We start from the raw sequence: 12868 nt of genomic DNA, 5'->3' as shown, positions 1-12868 counted from the left end.
CCACTCTGCGTCATGACATACTGGGGCAGGGAGGACTCTGGGACTGTCTCCAAAATGGGGGTGACGCCAGCGGGTGCATGGGTCACTGCATAGGAAAGCGCCCCTGAGATATGGACGGGGTGCTGTGTGCGCCGCAGAACGAAGCCTCCCACCCTCCTCCTCCCTGACTTCTGGCGTTAAGAATCCGGCCTCTGGCCCAGGGATGGGGCTGACCCCCTGGGTGTGTGAACCACCAGAGGTCCAGGCCAGGGTGTCGTTTGCTCATCAGCAGGAACGGGACCATGGGGACTCCAGGAGGGGTGGGCAGTGCCGGCTGGGGTTCTTTCTGCCTGGCCTTCCCTGCTGCTCAGAGTTACAGCGGGAAGTGGGCTGGGGGGTTACAGGGGGAGGAGCAGTGCTCGGCACCTGTCCTTGGCTGGGGGCCTCCAGAACGGCAGCCTAGTGAGGCCAGGCCTTGCCCTTGGTGATGCTCCCTAACCAGCAGGCAGGGCTCCAGCATCGCACACCGCCCCCTCCAGAGGGCAGAAGATACCCTGGACAAGGGGACTTCAACTGGTGAGAAGGTATCTGTGCGGGAAGCTTGTCTGGGCGGCCCGGACTTCCCTTTGCAGATTGAATTCGGAGGGATGTGAGGGCCCCCTGCAGAGGCAGCTCCTTCACCAGGAGTCAGGGGTCTCTAGGGGGGCAAGCCCCCTCCCACATCAGCTCCAGAGGCCCCGACGCCCCCTGAAAGGCCGTCCTCAGCCTCCATGAGTGCTCAAGCCCAACCCCAGGCTAGAGTGGGAGCATCAGATCATGCCCCAACAGACGGCTTCCAAGTCAGGGAAGCTGGGGCAGGTTCCTGAGGAGGAGCTATGGAGTCCCTGGACCAGGGTCCACGTGGTCCCCAGGTGGCCCCACAGCGACTATGGCCACCTAGCAGCCACGTTGGTGGCCCCGGGAAGGAGAGAAGCTCAGGGTCAAGTGGACGCTACAGGCCTTGCCTGCAGGATCCCACAGCAGCCCCCAGGCCTCACCTTGAACCCGATGCCACCCTTCTTACAGCACAGGCAGGCCAGCATGAGGACGATGACGGCGAAGAGCCCGGAGAAGGACACAGCCACCACAGCAAGGGAGGACGGCCAGGACAGCTCGCTGAGCGGGGCGCCGCCTGCGGGAGAGCAGCGCAGTGAGAGTGGCCATGGCTGAGGGCCGGCCAGGCCCCTGCCCCTGCTCCTGCTCCTGCTCCAGGCTCCGCAGCCCCAGTCCAGGCTGGGCCTCAGCACCCTGACCTCTCACCCCAGACCCCACCCCTCACAGTGTGGCGAGCAGGTGGCCAGAGCCTGCAGTCCTGCAGCCAGTCACTGGACACCGCCCTGGCCTTGCCAGGGGGACATGGGGTTAGCAGAGTGGCCAGAGCCTGCCCAGTTCCCAATTCTGGGGTTCACAGATACCCCTCTGAGAAGTCAGGGTCTCAGGGGCTACAGGGGGACCCCCATCTCCCTCCCGGATGCCAGTCACCCCACCTTGCCCCTCTGGGGCTGGGAAGGGGACATGGACTCTTCAAACACAGGAGACCACGTTGCTGGCTGCTATCTGCTGGCCATGCATCAGGCTCCGGACAGCGAGGGCTCAAGGCTCTTCCAGCCTCTGAGGTGCGGGGACCTCACTGTCCCTGAGAAGGTGGTGCTGCCCCTGCTGGGTAGCAGGGCTCCTGCGTGCCACCTGGTGCCTCCAAGCTGTCCCCTTGCCAAACCCACGGCCAGGCCTCTGGTGCTGTTTCTGTCCTGGGAACCGCGGGGAAACCCCCTTCTGCAGCTGCTGGTCCACGGAGCTCATCTCAGAGGGAAACTGACAGTAAGCATCCCTCCCAACACCCGAGTATTGAGCTGAGCCCGGCTTCCAAATCAGGACAGTTGAGCTGAGCCAGGCTTCGAGGAAGCTCGGTCCATCTGCTGCCCACAGGATGACATGGTGGGGGCCAGCCTGGGTGTCCCCTGGGCAGGGGAGGGCACACTGACCCGCTGGCTCTATCCCCTGGGCCTGCCCCGTCCCACCACACCCAGCTCCAATCCGTGCCCTTCCCTAAAAGCTTTCTGTCTGGCTGTCCTCCACTTGGCCCTGGAGATTTCCCGGCCACCCCCAGTGCCTCTTGCCACTGAGCACCTACAGCTTCTCAGCTCCCCAGCTCCTAACACCCCACCTCCTGGCCCAGCACACCCCCAAAGCTGTTGTCATCTCTACCCCATTGGACCAGCGATGAAACAGGGTCAGCAGGGGCAGGGCTGCCCAAGGTGGCACAGCTGACCTCGCCTGGCCTGCTCTGCCAGGGCTGCAGGCTAACGGGGCATCTGGGAAGGCTGCCTGGAGGTGGCGTGAGCTAGAAGACAGTGAGGGCACCCTGGGCTTCCTGCTCGGGTCTCCAGGTTGTTCCCCACACCCACACATGAGGAAGAGAGGACCCAGGACGGCTTGGAGTGAGGACCAGACAGGGCTGTGGGGACAAGGAGGCAGGGGCAGCCGGCAAAGCAAGACCCGGGTTACTGGGGCAGGAAACCAACTCTGCCGCATGCGGAGAAGAGCCGATGGGTGGGGTCGTGAACCGATATTGTCCCAGGTGAGGTTTCCAGGATGTGCGTGCGTGTCATGCGTGTGAGGACACCCCGCACACCGGGTAAGCCCACCTGTATTCTCACACCCGTACGGCAGGAACACAGGCAGAGGCTCATAGGCACTCAGCAGGCCCCGCCCTCCGAAACAGCCAGTGCCTTCCGGGACTGCGTGTTGCCATGGTGCCCATCTCCCAGGCTCCATCTGGTGCCTGTCTGGCATCAGTCCACACCCCTCTGCCACCTTCACCCACGCCCTCCTGGCCCCTCTCCTGGCGGGCCTTTCCCTCATGGGACACACTGGGTGAGTGAAGGAACCTCTCTGTGGCCTTTTGGGGCCAGGATCTGGACTTCTGTCCTCAGAGCCGGCAGAGCCCTGGGGCTGGACAGGCCACCTGCAGGGCAAACGGCAGCGCCAGGATGCCCGACCTCAGCCTCCCCCTCAACCTCCCCTTCGGGCCCCACCTCAGCCACCCTGGGCTCCCCCGCCCCAAGACCCTATCCTCCCCCCTGTCCTCCCCCACACTGAGGCAGCTGGCCCTGGGGCACGGCCCTGCTGAGGCCCCTCTCCCCTCTAGAAGGCCCGGTCCCAGTGCTGGGCGGCCATGGGGGGTCATTCAGCACCACGTGCTGACTCAGTGGAGGGCAGAGGTGGGCAGGGGCACTGGGCAGGCCTGCCCATGAGCACAAGGCCACATCCCTGAAGGTGGATATGTAGGGGTGGAGGATGGCCACACAAGCCAGCCAGAGCCAGAGGGTTATAAGGAGAGGCGGCACACTTAGGCTTTCACATCCACAGAAGCGGTCGGTTTCTGGAGCCCCTACCCGTGCCCAGAGCAGCAGAAACCGCAGTGGATCCCATCTGACAGCGGCTGTCCGAAGCTCCACCCAGAGACCCTCCCTCATCAGAATCACTACCACCCTTGTGGGGCGCGATTACTCACGCCTGTAATCTCAGCACTTTGGGTGGATCACTTGAGGTCAGGAGTTCGAGACCAGACCGGCCAACATAGTGAAACCCCATCTCTACTAAAAATACAAAAATTAGCTGGGTGTGGTAGCACAAGCCTGTAATCCAAGCTATACAGGAGGCTGAGGCAGGAGAATTGCTCAAACCCAGGAGGCGGAGGTTGCAGTGAGCCGAGATTGTGCCATTGCACTCCAGCCTGGGCAACAGAGTAAGACTCTGCCTTTAAAAAAAAAAAAAAAAAGGAATTACTACCATCCCACTTCGCAGATGAGGACACTGGGGCCCCTGGAAGTGGGGTGGTTTGTCCAGGACACCAGCGAGTCCAGGCCCTGTCCTCATGGCCACGAGAGGACCCTGGGCAGAGGAGGGGGTTCCCACAGCCTCTCGGCCGCAGGTTGATGCCTCCCTCAGGCCCACCTGCTCTCGGCCACCCTGGCACCCACAGCCTAATGCACCCACCGCCACCTCTGCATTCCCAGAACCTTCTCTGTGCCCTCATCAGAGGCACCTGCTGCTGGGGCCCCACTGGCTGTCAGCTTGCAAGACAGACCACGCTCTGACCCCAGATGCTAAGGGCAAGGCCTAGTACCCTGGGCACCATGACACTTGTAACAATCCAGCACACATAGGTGCCCACATATGTGCATGCGTGAAAACACATGAAACATTCATGCACACACACCTCATGAAAACACGTGAAACATACATGCACACGTAGCATGCATGCAACCATACCTGTGACTGTGTGCACACACTGTACACGGGCCAAGACATAAATGTCATGCACAGACGTGCATGTGCACATACCACACCCACACCCACGACACACCATGCACCACACACCGCACATGCACACCCCTCACATATCAGCCCACACCCCTCCCCCACACGCGCGAACACACTACACAATGCAAGCACCAATACGCACACACCAACACACGTACGCACACCCACACACATGCAACATACCCACATGTGCATGCACACCCCCACCACAGGCAGACACACACACATCACACACCCACCGCAGGCGCACCCCACCAATCGTGCCACCATCCACATGCGCACAACAAGCCACCCACACTGTGCAAACATACCCACACACGTGGCAGACACCCTTACATACATGCGCACGCTGCGCATACATGCATCCAGACATACCCAAACAGGTGTGTGCACACACACCCACACATGCGCACACACGTACATGCACACACCCACACATGCACACACACACGTGCGTACACACCCACACACGCACGCACACGTACCCATACACTCGTAGACACAGATACCCACACGTGCGTGTGCACACATGCACACACACCCCCACACACGCACACACAACTCCACAGGCACACACATGAATGCACACATGCACACACACATCCCCTGGCTCAGTCCCCACTACTGGCCTGCTCAGTATCATCATCCTCACTTTACAAGTATGAAAACTGAGGCTCAGGGATGTCACAAGCACACCCAAAGGGTGGCCCGGCTCTGCCAGCTCCACTACCCTGCTCCAGACGCCATGCCTGCCCCTCCACAAGCCACGCGGAAGGCCCCACTTATTTCCTTGGGATTAGCCCCCACTAGCAGGTGGGGAGGCCTCTGTGGGGTCTGCTTGCCTGTCCCGCCCATTAATACCTCACTCTGCCCAGATGCGAGAAGGGGTAGCTGGGACCTCACAGCCCGGAAACTCATGCCCAGGAAGACACAAGTTAAACATGACTTTGTTTCTGAAACTTCTTGAAAGCCCATTTAAACCAGCATCCCACTGTTTAACCCTCTGCTACCACCCACGCTGCACAGTGTCCCCCAGGCTCTTCCAAGCCCGGCCCTCTGCTGCCACACATACTGTGCGGCCCTCAAGCTCTTCCAAGCCCGACCTGGCCATACTGCAGTCCCTGGTCCTCCCGCAGGCCTTATGAGAGCCCAAGAAAGCAGCCGCACTGAAAGGTCACTTCAAAGCAGACCCGCCCAACCCTGGTGACCCCTGCTGATGCCCCAACCCTCTGCTGCCCTGCTAAGGCTGTGCCCCTGGCCATGGTGAGAATGGGCACAGTTCTGCCTCCTCTGCAGCTGGGCTGGAGGGTGTCTGTGTGAGCCTGCGGTGGGTACACTGTGACACCAGCATGCACACACGTGTCCAGGCTGTGACTTCCTATGGCCACTGTCCACACAAGGAACAGGGCCTCACCCATGCGGGGTAAAATGCACCAGGATCGTCACAGCCCTTGAGTCCTCTGTCCACCAGCCTTGTCCACTGGCACTGAATCGGCCACTCTTGGGACCCCCAGAGGGTGACTCTATTTGTTTTAGATATGGGGTCTCACTGTGTTGTCTGGATGGGAACGCAGTGGTGCGATCACAGCTCACTGCAGCCGGGAACTCCTGGCCTCAAGCAGTCCTCCCCGCCCAGCCTCCCGGGTAGCTGGGATTACGGGTGTGACAGGCATGTGCCACCTGGCCTGGCTGGTGACTATTTCTACTGTTCCTGCTGCATCTCCTGGTCAGCACTCTGCCGTGAGGGAGGATAGGGCCTTCACCCCCGCTTGCTTTTTTCTTTTTTTTTTTTTTTTTTGAGACAGAGTCTTGCTCTGTCGCCCAGGCTGGAGTGCAGTGGCCGGATCTCAGCTCACTGCAAGCTCCGCCTCCCGGGTTCATGCCATTCTCCTGCCTCAGCCTCCTGAGTAGCTGGGACTACAGGTGCCGCCACCTCACCCGGCTAGTTTTTTTGTATTTTTTAGTAGAGACGGGGTTTCACCATGTTAGCCAGGATGGTCTCGATCTCCTGACCTCGTGATCCACCCGTCTCGGCCTCCCAAAGTGCTGGGATTACAGGCGTGAGCCACCGCGCCCGGTCTGCTTTTTTCATATCAGTGCTCAAGACATTATCATTCCCGTTTATTCACATCACACTTAGGAGCTCCCTTTCATTCCAATGAGCTGTGACGTGTCACTATAATTGTTTAGTTTGATTCTCAAATTTCCCCAGATTTGGTCAGAAGGCACCTGGTGTATGCAGAGTAACGGCCCTAGAGCCGTCCACCTCCCAATCCTCAAAACATGAGACTCCGGGTGCCCTACATGGCAAAAGGAACTTTGCAGGCGGGATTAAGGAAAGGACCTGAGGTGGGGCCATTAGCCCGGATTGCCAGGCGAGCCAGGGTCATCCCGAGGGTTTTTGGACAAGGGAGGCAGGAACTGGAGACGAGAGAAGTGACTGCAGAAGCAGAGGCCATGGGGGCCGTGAGGGCTGTGAGCCGCGGATGCGAGGGGCTTGAAAAGGCCAGGGGTGGACTCTCCCCGGAGCCCAGCCTCCACTGTGTTGACTGTAGCCAATGAAAGTGACTTTTGGCCGGGTGTGGTGGCTCACGCTTGTAATCCCAGCACTTTGGGAGGCCAAGGTGGGTGGATCACCTGAGGTTAGGACTTCAAGACCAGCCTGGCCAACATGGTGAAAACCCTGTCTCTACTAAAAATACAAAAAACTAGCCGGCCATGGTGGCGTGTGCCTGTAATCCCAGCTACCTGGGAGGCAGACGCTACAGCGAGCTGAGATTGCGCCACTGCACTCCAGCCTGGGCGACAGAGTGAGACTCTGTCCCCCCCAAAAGAAAAGAAAGTGAGTGACTTTCAATTTCAGATCTCCAGAACCTACAATAATCAACTCCATGACATCTGTAGTCCGTGGCCACAGCAGCCACAGGAAACTCACCCAACGGCCCTTCCGAGCAGCTCCCCAGCAAAGCCTTTGTGGTATCCGCCCCCAACCCCTGTGCCTCCTGGGACACAGGACAGGCCCAGCGAAGGTGGGGTGCTACAGAAAGCTTGGTGGCTGGGCCGGTCCCTAGAGGGCCACCATCAATCCTCAAAGCCATACTCAGATGCAGCGGCTCAGGCCTGGCACCAGCTGGTCCCAAGGTGGGGGTGGCGAGGGCACATCTGCTGTGCACACGTGGCTGGACATGCAGGGGGCAGGTCCAGGTCGGCTTCAAGGACTCTGCCCAGGCTAACCCTAGAGGCCTCTGGTGCCAGCTTTTCCTCCTCTCCTCTCCTCTCTTTCCTTCCTTCCTTTCTCTTTTTTTTTTTTTTCTCTCTCTCTCTTCCCCCTCTCCTTCCCTCTCCCTCCCTCTCTCTCTTTTTTGACAGAGTCTCACTCTGTCACCCAGGCTAGAGTGCAGTGGCATGATCTCAGCTCACTGCAACCTCCGCCTCCCCATTCCAAGTGATTCTCCCACCTCAGCCCCCCAAGTAGCTGGGATTACAGGCACCTGCCACCACCATCCCTGGAGAACTTTTGTATTTTCAGTAGAGATGGGGTTTCACTATGTTGGCCAGGCTGGTCTCGAACTCCTGACTTCAGGTGATCCGCCTGCCTTGGCCTCCCAAAGTGCTGGGATTACAGGCATGAGCCACTGGGCCCACTCTATCTTTTCTTTTTTTTTTTTGAGACGGAGCCTCGCTCTGTCGCCCAGGCTGGAGTGCAGTGGCTCCATCTCTGCTCACTGCAAGCTCCACCTCCCGGGTTCCCGCCATTCTCCTGCCTCAGCCTCCCGCGTAGCTGGGACTACAGGCGCCGCCACCACGCCCAGCTAATTTTTTGTATTTTTTAGTAGAGACGGGGTTTCACTGTATTAGCCAGGATGGTCTCGATCTCATGACCTCGTAATCCGCCCGTCTCGGCCTCCCAAAGTGCTGGGATTACAGGCTTGAGCCACTGCGCCCGGCCTTCTTTTCTTTTTGAGATAGAATCTCGCTCTGTCACCCAGGCTGGAGCACAGTGGCACAATCACGGCTCACAGCAGCCTCAAACTCCTGGGCTCAAATAATCCTCCCGCCTTAGCCTCCCAAGGTAGCTCAGACCAAAGGCTTGCACCACCATTCCCAGCTAATGTTTACATTTTTTTTGTAGAGACAGGTCTCACTGTGTTGTCCAGACTAGTCTCAAACTCCTAGGTTCAATCGATCCTCCTGCCTTAGCCTCCAGTTTCAAAGTTAATGTCGAATTTGGCCATTGGCTCTGGAGTGCTGGCTCTGCTGAGAAGTTGGGGTGGGAAGAGGCAGAGCCAGCCAGAAGGAGCTGGCAGGGGACCAAGAGCAGGGAAGAGAAGGTGCTTGTGGTGGAGACACCCCCACAACAGGCTGCGGGTTTTGAGTCGGTCCCACCCTCCTGGGAGTGGCCCCTCACCCATGAGTCTCCCTGAGCAGTGACGACCCGGCCCCACCCCCGCCCCGGCCCGCCAGCCTCCCTGTCCCCATCCCCCAAAGTCCACTTTACTTGTAACCACCCTTTCCACCGAGGCGTGGACGCATGGTCAGTGCGACCCTCATGCCCACCAGGTGGCACTCTCAGCCATTTTACGCAGGTGGTGGAGAGGACAGGAGGCTCCCGGGACGCTGGACCACTCACGGAGGAACAGGGAGGCCAGCTCCAGGCACAGTGTAGCCTCAGCTCAAAACACAGGCATGGTCCAGGATGGCGCTTGCTCAGGGCAGAGCTGAGGGATCCCAGCTTGGGGTGCCACAGCCGGCAGCATTGCCGGCACAGGGTCCTCCCTCAAAGGCCATGAGAGAGTTCCGAGAGTGGCCTGGCTGAGCCTGAGGATGGCCCCACAGCCCAAGCCCATGGGCACACCTGGCCGGGTGCTCATTGTAGCACAGGGTGGCCGTGGTCAAAGCCGAGGGCTAGGAAGTTTTCTGTGTTGGGTCCAAATACACTTCCCCTCGACTCCATGCAGCCCCCACCTCCTGTGTCCACGCAGCCCCGCCTCCCATGGCCATACCTGGTCCTCCAGCCTCCTCGGCCCCTCTGGCTTCGCAGTCTCTCCCCTCAGCACGTCGCCCCACAGTTAGCAGTCGCCCCCTCGATAAGGCCAGGACTGTGTGGAGTCCAGGGGCCCCATGGTGAGTGGCCACGTGGTGTGATTGCCACGGGGTAAGGCGAGGCCTCCACTCTCTCCACCCACACTGCCTCTTCCAGAACCTTGGGCCCTACCTGTCCGGGGCTTCAGGCTCTGCTCACCCATGGGGCGTGCCTGGCACGCCCCATGGGTGTGGGCGTGACCCCCACATGCCAGCTCAGTCTGAGGTTCCAAGGTTCCCGGCCATTCACCCCACAACAGCAGGTGCACCCAGGGTGAGCACAGGGCCCAGTTTTGCCCCTGCATGCTTCCTCCACCCAAGCTGCCTTCCTGCAGGGATGGGTGGCCAGCACACAAGGTGTGGCTCTCTGTCCCCACCCCTGTCCCCGCTCGGCCCCTCAGGAAGCTTCCTAAGTGGCTCCATGCACCCCTCCAGGAACTCGGGGCTCGCTCCCCTCCCCTCCCCGAGGCAGTCTCTTTCAGCTTTCCTGGCACCAACAGCCAGGGTCTCTTGCACAGACCCAGCCTGGCCCACACCCCCCAAAAATGCCCCCAAAATGTCCCCAAATCACACCCAGAAATGGGTCAGGATCAGCAAAGCTGCAGATGGGAGCCTGGGGGTAAAGGTCAAGGCCCCTTGTCCCAGCCCCTGCACTGCCCTCCCCATCGCTCTGTGCTGGCCAGGTGTTCACACCTGGAGCAATGTGGCCGGGACTCTGGGAGAGGGTGGCCACATTGTCAGGGAAGAGCAGGCCTCTGGGTGGCTGAGAGGACACAGTGGCCCCTGGAGGTACCCCCAGGCAGGGCTGCTGCAGCTGGAACAACAGAGGGGCAAGAGGGCTGGGCAGGGGGCCTGCAGGAGCCCACCGGGCTCCCTTAAGAGCCGCCCACCCACTCTCAGTGCGCCCCCCACAGCCCCTCCCGCCATTCGCATTTCCAGCGTAGGAGGAGTTCACCTTCATTGTTATTAAAGCTTCTGTCTTAATCAAATCCACACTCAAGACTGTGGCAGAGTCAGAGCCCGGCTCACTCCTGTGCATCCCAAAGTCCAACGTGCTGGTGCCCATTAGAGACACTGCCGTAGACGAAGCTCCCAGGTGAAAGAAGCTAACAGTGTGGGAAAAGAAAGCACAGACAGGAAATTTGCCCTTCCAGGGATTAACAGGTCAGAAGCTACAACAATTAGAACCTCACAGTGCTGGGGCACAGACCCACCAAAATCTCGGCCTGGCCGTGCAGAGGATTCCACGCTCCATGAAAAGCCTGACTGCAGGCTGGGTGAGGTGGCTCACGGATGTAATCCCAGCACTTCAGGAGGCCGAGGTGGGTGGATCACTTGAGGTCAGGAGTTCGACACCAGCCTGGCCAACATGGTAAAACTCTGCCTCTACTAAAAATACAAAACTTAGCCGGGTGGCGCATGCCTGAAATCCCAGCTACTCGGGAGGCTGAGGCAGAAGAATTGTTTGAACTCCCAAGGTGGAAGATGCAGTGAGCCGATTGTGCCACTGCACTCCTGCCTGGGCTATCAACAGATCGAGACTCCCCCCACCAAAAAAAAAAAAAAAAAAGCCTGACCGCATAACTTCAGATTAAATGATTCTAAGTTAGATCACAACATCTTAAAAGAAAACAGGTAAATATTAGATTTCTGAATGGAGAAGGATTTTTAAGCTAAACGCAACGGAAGGGACCACAAAAGAGAATGTTGAAGGTTGAAGGCTTTGACTCCATAAAAATGTCAGTTCCAGCCCGGCGCGGTGGCTCACGCCTGTAATCCCAGCACTTTGGGAGGCCGAGGCGGGTGGATCACCTGAGGTCAGGAGTTCGAGACCAGCCTAATCAATATGATGAAACCCCGTCTCTACTAAAAATACAAAAATCAGCTGGGCGTGGTGGCATGTTTCTGTAGTCCCAGCTACTCGGGAGGCTGAGACAGGAGAATTGCTTGAACCCGGGAGGCAGAGGCTGCAGTGAGCTGAAATCATGCCACTGCACTCCAACCTGGGCAACAAGAGCAAAACTCCATCTCAAAAAAAAAAGAAAAAGTGTGTTCGATAAAAGCCCTCAAATTAAAGGCACACAGCGAACCAGAAAAAACAATTTACAGAAAATGTGTCAAAGAGCTGATGTCATGACTACACAGAACACACAATTAGTGAAAATTAACTAATACTCTAAGATCCCAAACATAAACAAGACTGGGCACAGCAGCTCACGCCTGTAATCCCAGCACTTTGGGAGGCTGAGGCGGGCGGATCACCTGAGGTCAGGAGTTTGAGACCAGCCTAACCAATATGATGAAACCTGATCTCTACTAAAAATACAAAAATTAGCCAGGCATGGTGGCACAGGCCTGTAATCCCAGCTACTCGGGAGGCTGAGGCAGGAGAATTGCTTGATCCCAAGAGGTGGAGGTTATAGTGAGCCACCAAGTTCGCACCACTGCTCTCCAGCCTGGGCGAGAGCTAGACGCCGTCTCAAAACAACCAACCAACAACAAAAACCAAACTGCCCAAAATCCATGAGAAAATGTCCAGCCTCGATCATAAAGAAATGCAAAATTATAACATGTCCAGCTTCCAGACAGTGGGAGTTTTTAGAAGCCAGTAAATCAGAACCGGCGGCCCACGCAGTTTGGTGGGTGTTAAAGCAGAACAGCCTGGAGACTTGGCTTCTCTCCAGCCAAGTAATTCCACGTCTGGGAATTTACATTAAGAAAATAACCTTGAGGCCGGGTGCGGTGGCTCACGCCTGTAATCCCAGCACTTTGGGAGTCCAAGATGGGCAGATCACGAGGTCAGGAGATCGAGACCATCCTGGCTAACACGGTGAAACCCCGTCTCTACTAAAAAAAAAAAATACAAAAAACTAGCCGGGTGCAATGGCGGGCACCTGTAGTCCCAGCTACTGGGGAGGCTGAGGCAGGAGAATGGCAGGAACCCGGGAGGCAGAGCTTGCAATGAGCTGAGATCCAGCCACTGCACTCCAGCCTGGGCAACAGAGGGAAACTTGTCTCAAAAAAAAAGAGAAAATAACATTGGCCGGGCGTGGTGGCTCACGCCTGTAATCCCAGCACTTTGGGAGGCCGAGGTGGGCGGATCATGAGGTCAGGAGATCGAGACCATCCTGGCTAACATGGTGAAACCCCGTCTCTACTAAAATACAAAAAATTAGCCAGGCGTGGTGGGGGGCACCTGTGGTCCCAGCTACTTGGGAGGCTGAGGCAGGAGAATGCCATGAACCCGGGAGGCAGAGGTTGCAGTAATCGCACCACTGCACTCCAGCCTGGGAGACAGAGTGAGACTCCATCTTAAAAACAAAAAGTAAAAAAGAGCCTAAATGTTCAACAGTGAAACAATGATGAAATAAAAACAATGGTATATCTGCAAAATAAGCCATAAAAAGTGAGTTTAAGACTATGTTTTAGGCCAGGTGAGGTG

The 12868-nt window shown here is 57.9% G+C and overlaps 1 protein-coding gene across 4 annotated transcripts in view; it reads right to left on the bottom strand.

The window, feature by feature from the left end:
- AATK (apoptosis associated tyrosine kinase) overlaps window positions 1-12868 on the bottom strand; it is a 47191-nt gene that overhangs the window by 15770 nt on the left and 18553 nt on the right. For 3 of the 4 annotated variants that reach the window (XM_017879293.1, XM_017879294.1, XM_017879296.1), the window contains exon 2: window positions 1017-1150. In XM_017879293.1, the coding sequence (XP_017734782.1) occupies window positions 1017-1150 (134 nt within the window). Of the gene's footprint in view, window positions 1-1016; window positions 1151-9347; window positions 9542-12868 lie in introns of those variants that run through there. The other variant, XM_017879295.1, reaches the window with a different exon arrangement.

The sequence above is a fragment of the Rhinopithecus bieti genome, unplaced genomic scaffold, assembly GCF_001698545.2.
Source record: "Rhinopithecus bieti isolate Rb0 unplaced genomic scaffold, ASM169854v2 scaffold_9899, whole genome shotgun sequence".
NCBI lineage: Eukaryota > Metazoa > Chordata > Mammalia > Primates > Cercopithecidae > Rhinopithecus > Rhinopithecus bieti.
Note: the sequence above shows the minus strand (reverse complement) of the source record. Positions and strands in the feature narration are given on the sequence as shown.